The 24,243-nt window shown below is 41.0% G+C and overlaps 1 protein-coding gene across 3 annotated transcripts in view; it reads right to left on the minus strand.

Annotated features, from left to right (window-relative positions):
- Positions 1-24,243, minus strand: part of fhdc2 (FH2 domain containing 2) — an 89,422-nt gene that overhangs the window by 12,007 nt on the left and 53,172 nt on the right. For all 3 annotated transcript variants that reach the window (XM_087991778.1, XM_043705302.2, XM_087991777.1), the window contains 5 exons: positions 16,325-16,425; positions 15,665-15,735; positions 13,311-13,418; positions 7,508-7,578; positions 2,422-2,539 (listed from right to left, as the gene is read on the minus strand). In XM_087991778.1, coding sequence (XP_087847904.1) covers positions 2,422-2,539; positions 7,508-7,578; positions 13,311-13,418; positions 15,665-15,735; positions 16,325-16,425 — 469 coding nt within the window. The remainder of the gene's footprint in view (positions 1-2,421; positions 2,540-7,507; positions 7,579-13,310; positions 13,419-15,664; positions 15,736-16,324; positions 16,426-24,243) is intronic.

Genomic DNA, 24,243 nt, shown 5'->3' on the forward strand with positions numbered 1-24,243 from the left:
GATATGTCCTGAGTGAGACTATGCAATTGCCTTCACTCAAGTAGTATTCCCCAAGCTCAGTCAGACTGGTAAGGTTGTCTATTTGCATCAGAATACCCTGCAACTCAGAAGCTCTACTTGCTGCATTTTCCAACAATAAAGCCAGTTGTAATGCCTGTTTGAAGTCCAGTTGGGCTTCATTTAGTAGGCACCTCTGCATGGTCACATCATTAATTCCCCATGCTAAACAGTCTCTCAGCATTTCAGTAAGGATTAAACCAAAGTCACATGCCTCTGCCAGGTGTCTTCATCTCGTCAAAAATCCTGATACAATTCTCCTGGTTCTTGAATTGTCAAGTAAAACTGATAGCATCTTAGATTTAGAGGAAGCTTGAGGGCTGGCAGAAACAGCAGTTCAAACTTTGAAAGCAGGCTTAAAGAAACAGCCTAACCTTTCACGAGATGCTAATCTGTTCCAGTTCCTATTTGGTCATAGGACTACCCTCATGCAACTACCCTCATGCAGAGTTGCTAAAGGGGAGAAGACTCCATATCAGGTTATATCTGATCTTCCCAGACCTGAGAGGGTGGCGAAAATGCATCAGGCACTCCAATGCCAGACACTAGACTCCACTAAGGGAAACAGCTTACTTGAGGTGATGAAGCTTGTTGTAGGAACTATGGGAATGGCCCTGAATCGATAAGAGGTCAACGTGAGGTCAGGTCCAGCAATATATAAAGTTCGAGTAGATGCCATGTCCTGAACAAACATGTGGACCACCTTAAAGTTGCAAATGTTCAGAGAACAAAACATGCTTGGCTCCTTGACTGCCTTTCCGACTGTCCCAGAACCTATGAGCATTCCCTCTCCATAAAGTGTTGAAGGCATTTCGGAATCTGAAATGGACACAGCGGATGTTGCCGCCTCGATGTCTTTGCCACCTGAAGAGGAGAATGAATTTCTCCTGAGACACTTTAGGCACGGGAGGCGAACTACTGTGTATTACACATTACCGTGTTAGAGGCAGAGCTGGAGGAAACAGACCCAATGCTAAAATTCCCCAGGAGGAGCTATAAAAAAACTAGAACTAGCCTATGTCCTGGATGGGATGCAGTGCATGTAACGAGGTCAGCCAGATGGACCTCATAAAATATGAGTTCCCTGATTGGGGCTGTTAATCTGGCCCAATCAGGGAGCCTTGGCTGGCAGATATAAAAACAAGTAGCCAGAAGGCGGGTAACGTCCTCAGTGCTGTCACCCTGGGCAGGTACCAGGGCGGGCTGCCCCAGAGGCGGTCGAAAGGTGCTGAGAGTGGTTCGTGAAGCCGGAAGGTGGGTAAGCCATCCTGATTGCTGTCACCCCGGGTGGGTACAGGGGCGGGCTGTCCTAGAGATGGTTGAAAGGTGTGTCAGGGCGGATCGAGAACCGGAAGGGGCATGAGGTGGACCAAGAGCCGGAAGGTACATAGGGGCGGGCTGCCTTAGAATGGTAGGAAGGTGGGAGGGACGGGGGCTTGCTGGGTCTGTATTGTATGCATTTTTTTTAATGTAACTGGATTAGCTTTTTATGTACAAATGTCATTGTCGCTGTCTTGACATATATGAAACTGAGATTTGAGGTTTGTCCTCATCTCTCTGTAAACTGGTTGAACGGTAGGGTTTGGGGCCTGGCTTTGCTGCTGCTCTCCCTTGTAAAATTGCTGTTGTATACAGCTGTAAATGTTAACTTTTCTTTGTAAACTGTTTTGTAATTTGTTTAATAAAAAAAATTATAAACAGGAAAAAAAAATAAAAACGAGTGTCAGAGGCTCTGTTCACTCAGAGCAGGCTCAGAGGAAGCTGGATCAGTGTCAAGAACTCTCCACATGTAAATGAAGGATAACTTGGTGACAGGATACTGGCCTCTGTGGAGTTATTTCAATAACATTACTTTCTCACAGTAAATTGGTTGATTTTTAATGGTCTGAAGGTAAGGATTAGCAATGAATATAGGCCACATGCCAAGAACAAATGCAAGACAAAAAGAAAATCCATAACTATATAGCTGGGTAATATTTGTCCAGAATCTGTGTCCAAATTGTCACAGATCTCTCAGACCCATTAGAACAGGTTGAAATTGTTATGCTGCTGAATTTAATGGCAGAAATGAACTTGTGAACATGGATTGCTTACAGACTCAAGAATGTCTTCAGATTCTGTTCAAATATAAACACAATAGAACCGAGAAAGGATAGCAAACACAGAAGTGCGTCTCTCTGCCAAAGGTAACACCTTCATAATCTTAAATGTTTTATTCATTACATATCAGAGTTTGGAAAGGAGGCATCTGTGCTCTCCAATTTGAACTATCTTCTGTTTTCAATATCAACAATCGTTATGGGAATGAGTGATACAGCTACAGCATTTATATCAGGTTATATTAAAATCCTTAACCAATCTTACTTGTAGAAAGGGAGCTATCTGTGCTTCAAGCTCTGAATCTTCATTTAAATCTGTCTGCAGAGAGGCAACTCTTTCTGACAGCTTATTTAGTTCCTCCTGTATACCATCTTCAGATAACCTGAGAGACCAAAGAGTCAGAAATTAGTTGATGAATGTCATTGATTCTCCTTCGATCCAAACTTTAATGGTGCAATGCATCATGTCAATCAATCCTGTAGTATCTTTCAGTCAAAGACTATATTAAATATCTACATATTAATTATCATTTAAATTGTACCACCATATCTTTTAAAACATAAGTGTTTTACAGAGCTTCAAATTTTAGTCAGTTTTGACAGCTAACCAGTTACATCACCTCAATAATCATATCTGCAATCACCAAACCAGTTCAAACCTGAATATAAATGATCTTCGTTCCTTTCTTCCTGATAATCACTTTATGGAATTCATAGTCATAATGTATGGCTGTAGTTTCCTCTTTTTTTAATTTAATGAGGACTAAAAATGTAGAGAAGCTTTTTTTTTAAATATGGGCATATAATTTCATTAAAGCAGAACCAATGGTGAAACATTACACTCCGACAATGGGGATTATTTAATGCTTCTTAATCCAGCATAATGTAAAAATTAATAAATCAAACTGTGAATTGCATGACTTAGCATGACGGATGGTCAAATTGAACCAGAACACTGATTAAATTCCATTTTATCAACAAGATTGCAAACTGAGAGACAAAAAATAGAGCTTGAGAAGGTCCATGATGTTCTCCAGGGGTCAGCACTAGGACCATTGCTTTTCTTGACATAAATTAATTTATACATAATAATAAACTTCAAAGTATTGTGAATGCCGAAGTGGAAGCATGGGAAATTGTCTCTCAAACTTGATTGAGTTTTTTGAAGAAGTAACAAAGAGGATTGATGAGGGCAGAGCAGTAGATGTGATCTATATGGACTTCAGTAAGGCATTCGACAAGGTTCTCCATGGGAGACTGGTTAGCAAGGTTAGAACTCACAGTATACAGGGAGAACTAGCCATTTGGATACAGAACTGGCTCAAAGGTAGAAGACAGAGGGTGGTGGTGGAGGGTTGTTTTTCAGACTGGAGGCCTGTGACCAGTGGAGTGCCACAAGGATCAGTCCTCTACTTTTTGTCATTTATATAAATGATTTGGATGTGAGCATAAGAGCTACAGTTAGTAAGTTTGCAGATAACACCAAAATTGGAGGTATAATGGACAGCGAAGAAGGTTACCTAAGATGACAACAGGATCTTGATCAGATGGGCCATTGGGCTGAGACGTGGCAGATGGAGTTTAATTCAGATAAATGCGAGGTGCTGCATTTTGGGAAAGCAAATCTTAGCAGGACTTATACACTTAATGGTAAGTTCGTAGGGAGTGTTGCTGAACAAAGAGACCTTGGAGTGCAGGTTCATAGCTCCTTGAAAGTGGAGTCGCAGGTAGATAGGATAGTGAAGGCGGCGTTTGGTATGCTTTCCTTTATTGGTCAGAGTATTGAGTACAGGAATTGGGAGGTCATGTTGCGTCTGTACAGGACATTGGTTAGGCCACTATTGGAATATTGCGCACAATTCTGGTCTCCTTCCTATTGGAAAGATGTGAAACTTGAAAGGGTTCAGAAAAGATTTACAAGGATGTTGCCAGGTTTGGAGGATTTGAGCTATAGGGAAAGGCTGAACAGGCTGGGGCTGTTTTTCCTGGACTGTTGGAGGCTGAGGGGTGACCTTATAGAGGTTTACAAAATTATGAGGGGCATGGGTAGGATAAATAGACAAAGTCTTTTCCCTGGGCTGGGGAGTCCAGAATTAGAGGGCATAGGTTTAGGGTGAGAGGGAAAAGATATATAAGGGACCTAAGGGGCAACCTTTTCAAGCAAGGGTGGTACGTGTATGGAATGAGCTGCCAGAGGATGTGGTGGAGGCTGGTACAATTGCAACATTCAAAAGGCATTTGGGTGGGTATATGAATAGGAAGGGTTTGGAGGGATATGGGCCGGGTGCTGGCAGGTGGGAGTAGATTGGGTTGGAATATCTGGTCGGCATGGAAAGGATGGACTGAAGGGTATGTTACCATGCTGTACATTTCTGTCACTCTAAACTTTCATTAAGAGGAATTTGAAAAGCCAGTAGAAGGGCATGTGGCAAATGAAATTTAACACAGAGAAATGTCAGGTGATACATTTTGGTATATAAGGGGGAATAAAGAGAGTCAATGTAAACTACAAGGTATAATCCTAAAAGGGATGTAAAAGCTGAAAGACCCGGGTTATATATGGACTGTTGAAGACGAAGAAAATGGTTAATAGAGTATACAGATCTTAGGCTTTACAATATAAGGATTGGTGCTCAGTCCACTGCTTTTTGACAGATATGCAGATGATTTGGATGTGAATATAGGAGGAATGGTCAGTACGTTTGTGGATGACATGTAAAATTGGTGATGTAGTGGACAGTGACAAAGGTTATCTCGGAGGACAAATATACCTTGATCGGATAAGCCAATGGCTTGAAGAATGGCAAATGGAGTTTAATTTAGCTAAATGTCAGCTGTGTATTTTCGTAAGGCAAACCAGGCAAGACGTACACACTTAGTGGTAGGTTCCTGGGAGTCCTAATTCCCAGGCTGCACCATGTCCTCCAAACTCCAAGATGCAATGCACTGACCAATAGTTTCTCTCTATCTACTCTGTCTAGTTCTCTTAAAATATGGAAAACCTCTGATATAGATTTCCTCTCATCCTTCAACATGGAGAACAGCTCCAGCTTCTCCAATCTATCCCCATATCTGAAATCCATTGCCAGTAAAATTATTGTCCTAATTCTCTGAAGCCTTCAAGTCTTTCTTAAAGCATGCTGCCCAACATTTCACAGTATATTTCAAGAAAGTTCAAATTAGTTGATCATAATGATTCATTATAACTTCTTCATTCTTGAATGCAATGCTTATAAAATCATAGTCATAAGATTTTATAGCACGGAAACAGACCCTTTGGTCTAACTCATCAATGCCGACCAGATATCCTAAATTAATGCAGTCCCATTTGCCAGCATTTGGCCCATATCCCTCTAAACCCTTGCTATTCATGTACCCATCATGATGCTTTTAAATGTTGTAATTGTACTGGTCTCCACTATTTCCACTGGCAGCTAATTCCAGACAGGCATTGTGTGTCGGCATTGATGAGTTAGACCAAAGGCTCTGCCAAGCAAAGAGACATTGGGATGCAGGTTCATAGTTCCTTGAAGGTGGAGTTGTAGGTCGACAGGATAGTGAAGAAGGTGTTTGGTATGCTTTCCTTTATTGGTCAGTGCATTGAGTAGAGGGGTTATGGCTATGCAGGACATTTGTTAGGTTACTTTTGGAATAGTGCATTCAGTTCTGGTCTCCTTGCTGCCAGAAAGATGTTGTTAAACTTGACAGTGTGTCAAAAAGATTTCCTAGGATGTTTCCAGGATTGGAGGATTTGAGCACTAGAGAGAAGCTAATTTGGCTGGGGCTATTTTCCTGGAGCATTGGAGGCTGAGGGGTGACCTTACAGAGGTTTATAAAATCATGAAGGGCATAGATAGGGTGAATAGCCAAGGTCTTTTTTCCAGGGTAGGTGAGTTCAAAACTGGAGGGCATAGGTTTAAGCTGAGAGGGGAAAGATTATGTAAAAGGGACCTAAGGGGCAGCTTTTTCATGCAGAGGGTGGTGCCTGTCTGAAATTAGCTGCCAGTGGAAATAGTGGAGACCAGTACAATTACAACATTTAAAAGCATCATGATGGGTTACATGAATAGCAAGGGTTTAGAGGGATATGGGCCAAATGCTGGCAAATGGGACTGCATTAATTTAGGATATCTGGTCGGCATTGATGAGTTAGACCAAAGGGTCTGTTTCCGTGCTATAAAATCTTATGACTATGATTTTATAAGCATTGCATTCAAGAATGAAGAAGTTATAATGAATCATTATGATCAACTAATTTGAACTTTCTTGAAATATACTGTGAAATGTTGGGCAGCATGCTTTAAGAAAGACTTGAAGGCTTCAGAGAATTAGGACAATAATTTTACTGGCAATGGATTTCAGATATGGGGATAGATTGGAGAAGCTGGAGCTGTTCTCCATGTTGAAGGATGAGAGGAAATCTATATCAGAGGTTTTCCATATTTTAAGAGAACTAGACAGAGTAGATAGAGAGAAACTATTGGTCAGTGCATTGCATCTCGGAGTTTGGAGGACATGGTGCAGCTATACGGGACATTGGTTAGGCAACTTTTGGAATACTGCACTCAATTCTGGTATCTCTGCTTGAGGAAGGATGTTGTGAAATCTGAAAAAGTTCAAAAACGATATACAAGGATGTTCTCAGGGTTGGAAAGTTTGAGCTATAGGGAGAGACTGAATAGACTGGAGCTCTGTGGCTCTATGACTTTCAGAAACTTTTTTTTAACATAGTGAGTGGTTAGGATCTGGGAATACTACCCCGAGGGTAGTGGTGACATAATTAATTATGCTTTTCAAAGGGAAAGTTAATAAGCAGCTGAAGACAAATAATTTGCAGGTCCACACAAAAATGGCAGTGAAGTAAGGTTAATTGTCTGCAACAACAATTCAATCAGTGAGGACTGGCTGGGCTGAAACACCTCCCTCTGTGCTGTGACCATTCAGTTTGTTGCAGTAAACTTATTCTAAGAGTTGCTCTGAAGAAACTTGGAGAAGATGCTGTTATGCTACATCCCTGAATATCTAAAGCAGACAACAATTGTGATATTATGTTACACAAAGACTCAACAGACTTCCTGAAATCTTGTCATAACGGCAACACATTGTGTGATACAACAAACAGCATGCATACCATTCATATTCACATAAATGCCCGTTTGTTGTTAATAAATGTAAGGTCTTTCTTACTGCAAAGTAGGAACAAAACGTCCTTTACAGTCTTGAAGATTATTAGTAACTGTTAAAATATATGTTGGCATAATCAGATGTTTGCAAGTACGTAGTAATTAAGACTGATGTCATATTTGTAGAACATTGTACAGGATAGAATGGGAGAAATCATATTATCCTACCTGGCAGCTGCTCCAATGTGTTCTAGTTTATCTGGGAAGGAAAGAAGCTTTTGGTCCATTTTTTCTGCTTCCTATTAATAAAATAAATACTAGTTTCAGCTAGTTAAATAAATTAGTTGTAACAGGTTTACTCCAGGACAAATCTCAAATGTACCAGTGACCAAACGGCACATTCCTTCAGAAAAATGCCACACATAAAGTGCTCATAAAGTTAATCAGTAAATTAATAAGTGGAGACAAATGATATTCAAATCTAATAAAAGGTTGACATTTCAGATTTGCTATATCATGTAAAATCTAGTAGCTGCTTACTATACATTACTTGGATTATTGCTCTTCAAAATAATTGGTAGGTTATGTATTTTATCACATACGTATAAGGAGTCTTTTTCACTGACATGAATTAACTTATCATCATCAATATTTGGATCATAGTATGGGATTGAGGATAGGAAAGCCTTCATTAAGAACTAAGTGTGGAGGAATATTGTAGCGGCAACTGAAGATGAGATGCCATGAAAGCAAAGCCTGATAACATTTGTCATTGGGGTATGAAGGGCAAAAAACACCAAACTTAAATTTTAAAGTTTATTGTCAACTCTGTTAAATACCTCTTGAGGAGACAAAAATGCCTAACTTGTGAAGTGCAAATTATTTATGATAGGTGCTAACAATACCAATAATATATCATTACAACAAAGCCTTTAAATTCTCAGGTCTTAACCTAACATTCTGAAAAAGGAAACCTTTCAGTTAGATGTTAGAGTCAATCAAGTTTATGCATCATCAAAGGGAATTTAAAAATGTAAACAAAAAGACCTGTAACAACGACGAGAGAAAAGTGGCCACTTGGACGACAATGCTTCCAGAGATTTTATTTCTATTTCATAAAATAATGTGGAAAATTGAAAAATATTATTTTTGGACAACTATTCCACGGCTAAACATTGCCAAATGACATGAACTTTCACGGAAGCCTTTCCGAGTGCCCAGCACTGTAATTAATTTCAGAAAAAGGGTCATGTATTTATGATAACATCTTGCAATAGCACAGTTCAAACTTTAAAGCATATTTCTTCAGCATGAGCAAGACAATGACAACTGATTTTGGTCAATTATGAGTTTTTTGTCAGTTTTAGCTGCAATTGAATATCGTTGGGAGGGCAATAAATTATTTTTATTGATAGATGCAAAGTCTATAAAATATTCCCAATATAGCCAATTAAGAAGTTCACTGACATAAATTTATACAGATTAAAAGTTGTCAGCATTCCAAATAAACATGCTCACATGCCTTTTTACACTTCTGAATTGTTTCCTCCCCTCACTGACACACTTCTCTGTTTGACTTCTTGCAATTTTTCCTGGAACTGGAATAGGATTTAGGTTTAACAAGTTTAAAATACATGCATTTTTGAGCAACAGTGTTTCAGTTTTTTCTGTATCTTTCAGAATCCAGCAGTACCACAATGTGTATGTTACAAGTACAGTACTGCATTTAGTATGCACTCCATTTCGCACAATATGTCACAATTTTGTCAAATCTGGTGGTTGTATCTGAGTATGACATTTGGAATCATTTCCAAGTTAAACTGTAAGGCACATAAATGTTTTGAGACTTACTCACAAGCTTCCCAATGCTTTGTAGCATTGCTCTGCTCCATATTCCACCTTCCAGCTCCAATCATAGCCAGTTCCTCTGTATGTTATATACAGTGAAGCCCGTTTTATTCAGATGAACATTTTATGGCAATTATTTAATTATTTATTTGAGAATATTTAATTCCATATATACACCAAAAAATTGAAGAATCGCGGAAGCTTTATTTAGTGGACTCCAGAGATAAGGATTTAGAACACCAACTGGAGGAAGGACTGAGGGTTGCAAGAGTGCAGAATGTAGTCTGGGTGGAGGATTTCAATGTCCATTAGCAGGCATTGGACGTGGCAGCAACACAACTGATCGAGCTGGTTGGGTCCTGAAGGACACAGCTACTAGACTGGCTGTGTGGCAGGTGGTGAGGGAACTAACAAGAGGGAAAAACATACATGACCTCATTCCCATCAATCTGCCTGCCACAGATGTGTCTGTCCATGATAGTACTGTAAGAATAACCATGGCACAATCCTGGATCAAAATCCTGGAATCCCCTCCACAATGGCATTGTGAGTCTACCTATAGCACACGGACGGCAGAGGCTGAGAAAGCAGCTCACCACTACCTTTTCAAGGGCAACTACAAATGGGCAATCAATGTTAGCCCAGCCAATGACAGACACATACCATGAATAAATAATTAAATAACACTGGCATGACTCTGTAGCTGATTGAGGAAGAAATATCCCAGGTTACAGGATTGCTGTTAAGACCACCGGCCACAGTACCCATTGCGCTCCCACATTCTATCATCTCCCACTTTTATATACTTTCACACCACGGTGGCTCAGTGGTTAGCACTGCTGCCTCACAGCGCCAGGGTCCCAAGTTTGATTCCAGCCTCAGGCGACTGTGTGGAGTTTCCACATTCTCCCTGTATCTGTGTGGGTTTCCTCCGGGTGCTCCAGTTTCCTCCCACAATCCAAAGATGTGCAGGTTAGGTGAATTGGCCATGCTAAATTGCCCATAGTGTTAGATGCATTAGTCAGAGGGAAATGGGTCTGGGTGGGTTACTCTTTGGAGGGTCGATGTGGACTTATTGGGCTGAAGGGCCTGTTTCTACACTGTAGGGAATATACATATATATACCTGCACTAGGAGTCAATATTTTGGTTTTAAAATTCTCATTCTGGTTTTCAAACTCTTCTGTGGCTTTGCCCCTCTCAAACTATAATCTCCCTCAGTGGCACAACCTTTTGCAATTTGGTATGCCTGTAATTCTGGACTCTGGACACCCACAGTTTCAGTCACTTATGTGTGAATTGGGTCTCTTAACAATTATTGTGCCCTCTTCATCCCCAGCATGCTATCTCCAATCCTCACAGTTGACTTCCCTCATATCCCCAATACAGCAGTGGCCCCTGACACTCCCCACTTGACTGTCAGTGAACTGAATCCCTGGACTGACCATGATGTAACCTCTAGCCAACGTGGAAAGACAGCCCTGATTGGTGAGTGACCTGACCTTTGACTGATTACTGTGCAGCACCCCAACTGATTTATTATGAATTCCTGACTAATTGAAATGGGCCTGCGGGACTGACTACGGCCCACTCCCTGGACTGAAGAGATACAGACCCCCTGAAAATGGATACCCCAAAGAGTCAATTAACTATTTCAAGTCCTTGAACTGATCTCAGACAATGCCTTTGTCCTATTATGCCCATAATCACTGACTGAAAACAGTCTGTATTGACCTGACTGAAGACTGCTTTCCATAGACTTTTAGACATGGTCATACTGTTGTTGAAGCACGTACAATGTGTTTGCTGTGTAAACTGGCAGCATGGCATGTAGATGTAACATTGACATCGCATGGTGCAATACAGCAACATATCCATCACTTGACTGATCATTGCTGGCAATCATGACAAGCTGCTTTATGTTATGACTGCACTAAAAGGGAAGGCAAGACAGAAGTACCATCAGTGTGTAAGTTCTGAATGAGACGGCAAAGTGTCATAACATGACACAGATGTTGTGAACATCCAATGCATAAAGTGAGTGAATATTAAGGGAGCAAACCAGGACCATTGAGATGCCCCCTGATCCAATGCATGAGACAGGTGTATATCATTGCACACACAGTGGCCTGGCAGCAGCATTACAGTGAAACATCAATGTTGAAAATGCAACATTGTAGTGGAGAACTGTGCTCTAGGTCAGTTGAAGATTCACCATATGATGTGGTGAGTCTGGTGCATGTCTGAAGCTGAGCATTATGGCTGTGGGGTGGGTCTTTGCCCATGGAGCATAACATATGATGTGATTGCTGTCCAAGGTGGAAGCCCAGAGGAACAAGCAGTGAGCTGGAGATGCCAGATAATCACTCTACTTTGATGTGGGGAGTTGTTGTCCAGTCCATCTCTGGAACATTTATTGCCCACCCCAAAGGGTAGTTAAGAGTCAACTACATTGTTGTAGGTCTGGAGTCACGTGTAATCCAGACTGGGTAAAGATGGCAGTTTCCTTCCCTCAAGGACAAAATGAACCAGATGGGTTTTTCCAACAATCGACAACAATTTCATGGTCATCATCAGACTCTTAGCTCCAATTTTGTATTGGATTCAAATTCCACAATCTGCTATGGCAAGGTTCAAACCCAGGTTCCTGGAGCTTTACCTGCGTCTCTGGATTAACTGTCCAGCGATACCACTAGGCCGTCACTTGCATCTCAACAGTATGTTTTCCATCTTGCCATTCAAAGCATGGTTATAAAATTTAAATTTTTTTCACTCACTGTCAAAAATCTCATTTTTCCAAACTCACTTTAGTTTCCTAACTGCTTTGCCATTGCCCACATAATTCAGGGGTTGGGAAAATTCAGCTCATTGTTTCTTAGTTTATTACTGGGATACATGCTCTTCCTTATTGTGATGAGATGAAAGAGATACAAATATGAGGATGAGAGGAATTATTCTACATAAGGAAAATATGAAGTTAGATAGTCAAGGCGAATGAATTGGAGTGGATATGAAATTATAGTTAGTAGGAAGAAGCTATAGAAGAAAATAAGTGTGTAAAGTGTACAATAGGAGTCAGAACTCAAAAGTGTAGAATAACCAATAGTGTTTGGGAGAAATGGTGGGGATAGAACCTCTGAGCAATACAAGCTACATTTTCTGCAAAAACATTATTGCATGACACAGCTTCCAAACATTAGGGATAGCTTTCAAACCAAACCAAATAAGATCTTCCATTCAAAGAAGACAGATATTGGGCAGAAGAGAACAGAGGAACAAGTAAGAGTTAAATATATAAACAGTGAGACTGAAGCCAAATGTACAAATGCAAACAAAGAATGGAGACTAAAATATCAACAAGAATAAATGAGAGACATATACATCACCTAATTAAGTGCAATGATACAGCTAATGTGCTATAAACATATGAACTAAATTTGTTTCCAGTAACAAAGATAACTTATGACTTAAGTCTTCCTATCTACTTAGAAAATGGTGAGGTAATATCAGAAGGCCCTAATAAATGGCTTTTATATCCTATTAGAAAGGAAGATATGTGTTTATGTCATGCCTTTCATGACTTCAGGACCTCCCACAGCACCTAATAACCAACAAAATATTTTTAAAGAATAGTCAGTATTTTAATATAGGAAACAAGAAGACATGTTCACGCAAGAAGTTCCCAAATAAAATTACATAAACTAATAATGCATCTATTTTAGGTGCGAGCCAAGGGATTATTTTTGGCCAGAACAATAGGAGAAAAACTCCACTGATCTTTTTCAAGTCCTGCCATGGGATTTTTTGATTTATCTTAGAAAGCAGATTAACATCCAAACTAAAAGGTAGCACTTCAAACAATGCAGCATTCCCTAATTTTGGAATTAAATGACCATTTAACTAATGAGCTCAAGCCTCTAAAGTGGAACTTGAAGACTAGAGCACTATCACTGAGTCACAGCTTGAAAGGTTACAAAACACTTAGTGTCATCATTCTTTCATGTTACAAAATTAAGCAAACCAAGCACAATGAATTTATTGTCAGATGTTTTGCTTTGATTCCTGCTATTAAAACTAGAACAGATCTCAAGAGTTTCAGTTTATAAGACCACAATGAAGTGACCATTATTCTTAAAATAGGGTCCAGAGGTCTTTTGACAGTTCATTATGTTCAAAATACATACCATTGCTACAAAGTGTATTAAGTTCATGCCAGGTTTGTTTGCTTTAATGTCGGCAAGTTTCAACAGTGATGCAATCCGAAATCCTGCAGCATTTCCTGAATATCCTCCCTGAAAATGGAATAAAAACACAAGATAAATTTGCATGGTTATGAAATTGATGTATGTGCTGGAAAGGCAGATCCCTTCAAGGGTCAAACAGAATAGCTCCAGAGTTAATTGAGAAGAGATTATGCTCATTGGATTTTTTTAATGTAAGAGCAGGGCTTTTGAGAATCTTGTGGTGCAGTGGTACCTGGATCTATCTTTGATCCAGATGCCAAATTCAATCTGATCCAGATACATACAATAGCATGTCACAACAGGATAAGAAAATGACTGTCGAGTACATATGTATAAAGAGAATCCAAACATTGAGATGGAACACAAGATGTTTACCAATACTCCTAATAATTTGAAAGCCCCCTCCCTGTCCCTCTCCCTTCCCTCTCCACCTCTCCCCCCCCCCCCCCCCCTCCCCCGATGCCCTGGTGCCAGATTCATCAAAGTTAAAGAGCTGGGTTCTTGGTGTTTGGAATTTATAGAATTGTGATTTGGAAAATTGGAAGTAGATGTTTAAAATAAAAATAAGCGCTCACAGTGGATTGTGGCAACCTCATTAGATAAGTATTGCACAATTTGACATTACTGTTCTGGTTTCAAATCCCACCATGGGAAATGTTTGATTTATCCAGGGAGGTGATGATGTAGTATAGGTACATAATCCTTTAACTGAAATCCAAAAAGTTCCAAAATTCGAAGTTTTTTTTCTGCATAACAAGGTTGTTTGGTGTGTGAACAAGTGACCCAACTCCACACCCACTCAACCCATGTCACTCAGATGTGACATGGTGGCGTGGCCCAGCACTTGCAGGTGTCAACTGTGTCTCAGTGCTTGGACTAGTCACACATGAGTCTACTGTTCAGTAATTCTTTTTTATTTCACTGTGAAAATGTCACTTATTCTGAAATCTGAAAAATTCCAAAACAACTGGCCCCAAGGATTTTGATACAGGTACACAGTCCTTTAATAATGTAACTGGACTAATATTCCAGAACCTCAAGTTAATGCTCTGTGGACATTGGCTTGAATCTCACCACAGTACATGATGAAAATTAAATTCAATAAATATCTTAAAATGTTGGCCTCATGGTGACCATGTCACTACTGTTCATTGCTGTAAAATCCCAGATGGTTCACTAATACCCTATAGGGAAGGATTCTTCCATCTTTATCTGGCGTACACTTGGCTCCAGACCAACAGCAATGTGGATGATTCTTAACTGCTCTCTGGTCAATAAGAGATGGGGAACATATGCTGGCCAAGACAGTGATGCCTACATCCCATGAACTCATAACAAAAAAAACACTGGTATTTGCAGATCCAGTCTGTGGGCTGTGCCATCCTCTCTTCTGCAGCTATGTCTGTATCTGGGTATGTTTGGTAATGGGGTGTGCAGTGTCCAAAAGTACCCTCGATGCTATTGGATAAATATGGGCACCATAAGCACCATTATCATCCGCTTCAACTCCATTTTTATTTAGATTCCTCCTTGTTTTCCCCAGTTATTAGATTTTTATTGTTGACACACTGTCCTTAAGGGTCTGTGTTTGGAATTTGTAATTTATTAATTAGGAGATTAGACACATTGGTGGTGGGTGTTTAAATAGAAAAATACTGAGTTCTTGAATTTATTAATTGGGTTGATAGTTGAATTTCTTAAATATAAAAAAAGAGCTGGGGTCTTGCTAAAGTAGGTATTAACAGGTCCAGGCAGCGGGCCACAGTCTCGACAGCCTGACTCTATTAATGTGGTAAAAACAATGACTGCAGATGCTGGAAACCAGATTCTTGATTAGTGGTGCTGGAAGAATACAGCAGTTCAAGCAGCATCCGAGGAGCAGTAAAATCGACGTTTCGGGCAAAAGCCCTTCATCAGGAATACAGGGCATTGTTCATACCCAGGTCTGCTTGGAGAGGGACCATGTGATCTCTACCAGCATCATGGAAACCTTTAGAGAAAAATGGACACCAAGGGGGTGGGGTTTGTCATTTATTTCACCGACTCCATTCCGAGTTAGTTTCCTCACTTGTGTCCTACCCTTTCTTGATTTTTGGTATGTTACATTACCTTTGGTATTCACAAGTTTTATGTTTGTTAATTGGTTGTTTGGGTGATTTTGTAGTGGGTCATGAAAACTTTATAAAAAGAGCTTGATTCCATCAATAGGTCCAGGCAGCAAGCTATGATGGAGTCATAAATAAGGATGATCAAAAATACAGTGTGGGTAGGTTTATTCAGGTCAAAATATTTACTGCATTCATGTGGTTTCCAGCTTTCAACACCAGTCTCAAGATTGCATGCAGCTCGTCACAGTTCCGTAGTTCTGCAAGACAGCAAAAGATTTATGCACATTCAGAATTGTCTTGCACACTTGCATAGCTTGCAGTACACCCACACCAACCTGTAATGGTAGCACATACATACAAACATTTTTGCAACGTTTGATGAAAATGTCTAATTGGCTAAGCCTGGTGTTAGGGACTATGAAAATTTCAAGATGACTGATCTTCAAAGTGCAATCTGAGTAACAAAATGCACAGCAGTAATCGAATTTCAAAGTGTGCTAAGCGGTTTTAAAGCATTTTGTGACACTCTGAGGTCATGAAAAATGCAATATAAACATAAATCTTTAAAATATTGAAGATTTTTACTTGTTTTACTTTAGGTTTATGCTCATTTGCTTTCTGAAGGACTAGCATATGTGTCTTAAAAGTTAGACATCTGTAGAGGTGCTTGGTTCAATGTCGGATTTCAATTTTGTGCATGCAAAATACACATAAGGAGTTAGTAAATGGTTTACACAGTCTGGACTTAGCAAATAACATTATAAATTTTGTTTATGAACTAAATGTAACTGTCTTTGTATTCACTTTCACAGAAACACATCCACTAATTTTGTGTCAGGATCTTACCATGTGCAGCCTTTATCATTGTACAAACAGATGTCATAAGCGATTTTATTTGTGGTTCAAATTCGTCCTTAAGAATCATAGCTTCCAAATGCAAGCAATAACTGCAAAAAAATCAAATTTATTCCCATGCATTAGAATCAGCAAAAGCTGCCTGAACAGAGTTAGCAACATATTCATATTTTTTGATTCCAGATACACAAAGAGAAGCAATTGGCTGAGCAGTTATGAATTGTTAGTCTTTGTCATTAAATCTGTGTCATTATTTCAATAACAATTAAACTGGTGCAAGTATAGGATTCCACACACTCACTACTCCCTGTGTAAAGAGCCGACCTCTGATATCTCCCTTAAACCTTCCTCCAATACCTTAAAATTATGTCCCCTTGTGATAGCCATTTCTGCGCTGGGTAAAATGTCTCTGGCTATCCACTCTATCTATCCCTCTCATCACCTAGTACACCTCTATCAAGTCACCTCTCATCCTTCTTCGCTCCAATGATAAAAGTCCTAGCTCCCTCAATCTTTCTTCATAATGCCCTCCAGTCCAGGCAGCATCTTGGTAAATCTCCTCTGCACCCTCTCTAAAGTTTCCACATCCATCTTATAATGAGGCAACCAGAACTGAATACATTATTCCAAGTGTGGTCTAACCAGGGCTTTACAGAGCTGCAACATCACCTCGCGGCTCTTTAACTTAATCTCCCTGCTAATGAAAGCCAACACACCATATGCCTTTTTAACATCCCTATCAACTTAGGTGGAAACCTGGAGGGATCTATGGACATGGACACCAAGATCCCTCTATTCCTCCATACTGCCAAAAAATCCTGACTTTAACCCTGTAATCTGCATTCAAATTCGATCTTCCTAAGTAAATCACTTCACACTTTTACAGGTTGAACTCCATCTGTCACTTCTCAGCCCAGTTCTGCATTCTGTCAATGTCCCATTGCAACCTACAACAGCCCTCCACACTATCCACAACTTCACCCAGCTTTGTGTCATCGGCAAACTTACTAACCCACCCTTCCACTTCTTGATCCAAGTAATTTATAAATATCACAAAGAGCAGAGGTCCCAGGACAAATCCCTGCAGAACACCACTGGTCACCAAGCTCCAGGCTGAATACTGTCCATCTCCTACCACCCTCTGTCTTCTATGGGCCAGCCAATTCTGTATCCAGACAGCAAAAGTTCCTTGTATCTCATGCCTCCTTACTTTTTGAATGACCCTACCATGGGGACCTTTATCATATGAGGAGAAAGTGAGGTCTGCAGATGCTGGAGATCAGAGCTGGAAATGTGTTGCTGGAAAGGCGCAGCAGGTCAGGCAGCATCCAGGGAACAGGAGAATCGATGTTTCGGGCATAAGCCCTTCTTCAGGAATGAGGAAAGTTTGTCCAGCAGGCTAAGATAAAAGGTAGGGAGGAGGGACTTGGGGGAGGGGCGTCGGAAATGTGATAGGTGGAAAGAGGTCAAGGTGAGGGTGATAGGTCAGACTGGGGTGGGGCGGAGAGGTCGGGAAGAAGATTGCAGGTTAGGAAGGCGGTGCTGAATTTGATGGATTTGACTGAGACAGGGTGGGAGGAGGGGAAATGAGGAAACTGGTGAAATCCGAGTTCAATCCGAGACCTTTATCATATGCCTTGCTAAAATCCATATACACCATATCGACTGCTCTACTATCATCAATGTGTTTTTTCACATCCTCAAAGAATTCAGTAAGGCTTGTGAGGCATGACCTGTACCTCACAAAGCCATGCTGACTATCTCTGATCAAGCTGCGCTTTTCCAAATAATCATAAATCCTGTCTCTCAGAATCCTCTCCAATAATTTGCCCACCAAAAATGTAAGACTGACTGGTCTGTAATTCCCAGGGTTATCCCTATTTACTTTCTTGAACAAGGGAATAATATTTTCCACCCTCCAATCATCTGGTACTACTCCAGTGGACAGTGAAGATGCAAAAATCATTGCCAAAGGCACAGCAATCCTTTCCCTCACTTCCTGTAGAAACCTTGGGTATATCCTGTCTGGCCCAGGGTTACTTATCTATCCTCATGTTTTTCAAAATTTCCAGTGCATCCTCCTTCTTAACATTAACCTGGTTGAGCATATCAGCCTGTTTCACACTGTCCTCACAAACAATAAGGTCCATCTCTATGACTCTATGACTCTCAGCAGTGAATACTGAAGCAAAGTATTCGTAAAGGACCTCCCCTACTTTCTCTGACTCCAGGCACAAGTTCCCTCCACTATCCCTGATCGGCCCTATCCTCACTCTGGTCATCCTCTTGTTCCTCACATAAGTGTAGAATGCCTCTAGGGGTTTTCCTTAATCCCACCCACCAAGGCTTTTTCATGCCCCCTTCTAGCTCTCTTCACTCCATTCTTCAGTTCCTTCGTGGCCACCTTGTAACCCTCTAGAGCCCTGTCTGATCCTTGCTTCCTCAACCTGAAGTAAGCTTCCTTCTTTCTCTTGACTAGATGTTCCACATCCCTTGTCATCCAAAGTTCCTTCATCCTACCATTCCTTCCTTGTCTCAGTCGGACAAATCTATCCAGCACTCGCAGCAAGTGCTCCCACAACATTTCTGTTGTGCATTTCCCTGAGAATATCTACCCCCAATTTATGCTCCAAAGTTCATGCCTAATAGCAGTGTAATTCCCCCTCCCCAATTCAATACTTTCCCATACCGTCTGCTCCTATCCTCTCCATGACTATAGTAAAGGTCAGGGAGTTGTCATCACTATCACTGAAATACTCTCCCATCGTGAGATCTGATACCTGACCTGATTCATTGCAAAGCACCAAATCCAATATGGCCTCCCTTCTAGTCAGCCTATAGAGTCATAGAGAAGTACAGCGGGGAAGCAGACTCATCCAACTCGTCCCTGCCAACCAGATAACCTAACTTAATCTAGTCCCAACTGCCAGCACTAGGCCCAATCCCTCCAAAACCTTCCTATTCACATACCCATCCAGATGCCTTTTAAATGCTGCAATTGTACCAGCCCCCATCACTTCCTCTGGCAGCTCATTCCAGACACGCACCACCCTTGTATGAAAAAGTTGTCCTCTAGGCCCTTTTTATATCTTTCCCCTCTCACCCTAAATGTATGCCCTCCAGTTCTGGACTCCCCCACCCCAGGGAAAAGACTTTGTCTGTTTACCCTATCCATGCTCCTCATGGTTTTATAAGCCTCTATAAAGTCACGCCTCAGCCTCTGACGCTCCAAGGAAAACAGCCCCAGCCTATTCACCTTCTCCCTAGAGCTCAAACCCTCCATCCCTGGCAATATCCTTGCAAATCTTTTCTGAACCCTTTCAAGTTTCACAACATCCTTCCAATAGGAAGGAGACCAGAATTGAACACAATATTTCAAAAGTGGCCTAACAAATGTCCTGTACTGTCGCAGCATGACCTCCCAACTCCCATACTCAATGCTCTGACCAATAAAGGAAAGCATACCAAATGCCTTCTTCACTATCCTATCTACCTGCGACTCTACTTTCAAGGAACTGTGAATCTGTACTCCAAGGTTTCTTTGTTCAGCAACACTCCCCAAGACCTTACCATTAAGTGTATAAACCTACTCTGATTTGCCTTTCCGAAATGCAGCACCTCGCATTTATCTAAATTAAATTCCATCTGCCACTGCTCAGCCCATTGGCGCATCTGATCAAGATCCCATTGTACTCAGAGGTAACCTTCTTCGCTTTCTATTACACCTCCAATTTTGATATCAGCTTCAAATTTACTAACTATACCTCCTAGGTTCACAACCAAGTCATTTATATAAATGACGAAAAGTAATGGACCCAGCACCAATCTTTGTGGCACTCTACTGATCACAGGCCTCCAGTCTGAAAAGCAACCCTCAAAAACCACCCTCTGTTTTTTACCTTTAAGCTAGTTCTGTATCAAAATGGCTAGTTCTACCTGTATTGCATGAGATCTAACCTTGCTAATCAGTCTCCCATGGGGAACCTAGTTGAACGCCTTACTGAAGTCCATATAGATCGCATCCAATATCTACATATTGAGACAGGATTCCTTCTGAGACACACCTAACAAAATCTGCTCCATCCAAACTATTTGCACTAAGGATGTCCCAATCAATTTTAGGGAAATTGAAGTCACCCATGACAACAACACTGATACTTCTGCATCTTTGCAAAATCTGCCTCCCAATCTGCTCCCCCATGTTCTGTTGCTATTGGGAGGGGTCTATAAAAAACTCCGAATAAAGTGACTGCTCCTTTCCTGTTTCTGATTTCCACCCATAGTGACTCAGTGGACAAACCCTCCTTGATGACCTGTTATACTATCCCTGATTAGCAATGACATTCCCCACCTCTTTTAACTCCCTCCCTATTCCTTTTGAAACATCTAAATCCCAGAACATCCAACAACTATTCCTGCCCCTGTGATATCCAAGTCTCTGTAATGGCCACAACATCATAGTTCCAAGTACTGATCCATGCTCTAAGTTCATCACCCTTATTCCTGACACTTGTTGCATTAAAATAGACACATTCAACCCACCACACTGAATGCAACTTTGCCAATCTACTATCTATCCTTCCTCACAGACTCTGTGCACGTTGTATCTGCTGGTTCACCAGCTCCCCCATCCTCTGATCCGTAGCTCCGGTTCCCGTCCGCCTGCCAAATTTGTTTCAATCCTCCCAAAGAGCTCTAGTAAACCTCCCACCCATGATATTTGTACCCCTTCAGTTCAGGTGCAACCTGCTCCTTGTACAGGTCCCATCTTCTCCAGAAGGTATCCCAATGATCCACATATCTGAAGCCCTCCCTCCTATACCAGCTCTGCAGCCATACGTTCAGCCGCCGTCACTCTCTGTTCCTTCCTCACTAGCCCATGGCACTGGTCGCAATCCTGAGATTACTACTCTGCTCATCCTGCCTTTTACTTCCAACCTAAATCCCTATATTCACTTTTCAAGCCATAAGTTCTCAAACCGTATGTTTTATGAGCAGGTGAAATAGATTGAATTGGCCTCTTTTTTAAATTCCCTTGGTCAGGTGCATCAAATATTTTATTTCATTTTAGCACACAGCTATATCATCCTTCAATTAAAAGTAGTATCATTTAAAATAAAGGAACCAAATACAAGGTTTTCTTGTGGGCAAGAAAAGGGAATTTACACATACAAATCCTGAGAAAATCATAATAAAATTCAACACTGAACACATGCAAAAATAGGGAGGCAGTTTTAAAAGGAATGAGGGTATCTTCCAATAAGAAGGTAAAGAATACACAGTTTAAAAAGATCTGAGAGTCCTTGAACTGAAATTGAGACCAGGGCAGTTTATTGATATCTTTTATTCTTGGCAATAGTGAAATTTGTAGAAACATTGAGTTCTTAGTAAATGGTTCTTTCTTCAATTTGCTTTATCACAGGTTCTGTAATTTAAAATTTAAAAAATGGAAAGAGAAAGAGAAAGAGAGAGAGAATCTTCTGAGCCTTGCTGTTACAAATTGATTTTCCTTCTCCCTCTGCCCAAAACTGTTTGCTGTTCATTTCTGGACCTCCATATCTAATATCATATTCCTTTTGAGCTGAATACCTGCATGGGGCTTTCATCAAATAAGTGAAACTTCCAGAAAAGTGTAAATAGAAAATAGGAGACAAGGACACAAGCCTACATGAGTTTTGGTGCCTTTGGATAAGTTGTTAATTTGGTTCAAGACTGAGCTTAATTCACATTGGTTTCATGAGCTCAACTCAACCTGGTCAGGCAACCACTGTCACCATTTTAAGTCTGTATTTTCAACATTTTAAAAAACATTTTATTCCAGGAAGATCCCAGGTATTAAAATTAGACATTGCATGTTGCAAATTGACCATTCATATTCTCCCATGATAAAGGGAAATCACACAGTGACCAGCCAATTAAGTAAGTAAAGGTAACAACCCTAGTAAATAAGGCAGCAGGGACAGGCAGAAGATGACCAACCTTGTCGAATGACATATTTGAGTGTAAGCTCGGAATGTCAAGGCGGTCACTGCACAGATGTCTGCCAGGGCATATGCAGATACCGCTGCTGAATCTTGGCATTTGCAGCATTTGCCTAGGCTGTGAATAAGCAAGAAAGTTCTGGCAGATTGCGCCAATTACAAGATGAGGTCCTGGCCACAACAAACAAAGCTTTGACTGACAACAGGTTGATGTGGAGAAACTCAATTCCAGATGAGTTTCATCATCAGGAGGAAGATGACTTGGGGCAAATACTTGAAGGACAAGAGTGAAAATAAAGTTCTCAGCACAAAGCCAGTTGTAGCCAGCATCTTCGAACATGCAGCAGGTATATTATCACTGCCTAAAGCATAGAACAGACTGCAGATGAGGGAGGTAAAAACAAAACTGCTATTTTGTTCGCCCTATTCAAAAGTGCTAACCGCCTTCTTTCTTGCCTCCCCTTCTGTCCATCCTATAGCATCTATACTCAGGAACATTGAGCTGTCAGTCCCTCTCTCAGCCATGTTTATGTAATGGCTGTAATATCCCAGAACCATATTCCCATCCATGCCCTATGTGTCAGGTTCTTGCTTTGAAATAAATGCAGCTTAATTCATCAGCTTTCTCTCATTCTCTGCCATACTCTTGCCTGCTTTGTCTATTAAACTTGCTCTCTTTAACTTTTGTGTCAGCCTCAACTTTCTCTCTTGCCTCACAACTGCTTAGGGTTCCATTGACTGCCAGGCTTGTTTAAATCCTCCTGAGTAGCTTTAGTGAATCTCCCTGCCAGGCTATTGGTTCCCCATTTTTCCAAGTGCAACCAGGTGCAACCTCTTTCACATTATCACTTCTGCCCCAGAAGAGATCCCAATGATCCAAAAAGTTGAATTGCGTGAGTCACTCAACCGCACATTTTTCTGCCCTATCCTCCTATTCCTAATCTCACTAGCATGTTGCACCAGGAATAATCCAGAGATTACTACCCTTGAGGTCCTGCTTTTTAAATCCCTATATTTACTCTGCAGGACCTTATTCCTTTTTCTAACTATGACAATGGTACCAATGTGTACAATGACCTCTAGCTGCTCATGCTCCCCTTTAAGAATTTTCTGCAATCAGTCCGAAAAGCCCTTCACCCTGGCACAAAGAAGGCAACACACTATCCCAAAGTCTTGCTTGTGGCAGCAGAAATACCTAAGTATGCCAGTGACTAGAGAGTCCCTTCTCACAACTGCTCACAATTGCCATACCTTGCTTTCCAGCAGAGCCAGTTGTGACATCAAAGACCTGGCTGCTGCTGCTATTTTCTCCTGAGAGGCTAATCCCCTAACAGTATCCAAAATGATATGTTTGTTTAATAGGGGGGTAGCTACAGTAGACTTCTGCATTATCTGCTTTCCTCCCTTGGCAGACACCCATCAACCTGACTGCACCTATGATGTGACCACCTCCCTGAAACTACAACTAACCTCACTCTCTGCCTCCTGTATGCTCCTCAGTGCTTCCAACTGCCGCTCCAACCAATCCATGTGGTCTGAGAGGAGCTTCAGTCAGACACACGTCCTGCAAACAAAGTCGCTAGGGTCAGTTGATTCCTACAACTGACAGGAAGAGCATATCACTCCACTGACTGCTATCTCTGCTCCTTTAACAAATCACAGACTGTGAGGAATTGAAAAGGTTTTACCTTACCCTTGCCTTGGCGCTGCTCACCCTCTTCAACAAAGTCTGGTCACCTAGGCCCACTCTTAGATCTAACCAGCAGCACCTCGAGCACAAAGCAACCCCTTGCAAAAATGGCTGGAAGAAGACATGGTAATACCTCTTTCCTCCACTTGCCTAAATTCCCACACTTAGTTCAACTCCCAATGTTTGCACACTTGCTGGCTGCACTCTGTTTTGGGAGTAAAAAGGACAGTGTTGTGTAG

This window comes from Chiloscyllium plagiosum, unplaced genomic scaffold (assembly GCF_037043375.1).
Source record: "Chiloscyllium plagiosum isolate Xiang-an unplaced genomic scaffold, Cpla_swu_hap1 HiC_scaffold_11, whole genome shotgun sequence".
Classification (NCBI taxonomy): Eukaryota; Metazoa; Chordata; class Chondrichthyes; order Orectolobiformes; family Hemiscylliidae; genus Chiloscyllium; species Chiloscyllium plagiosum.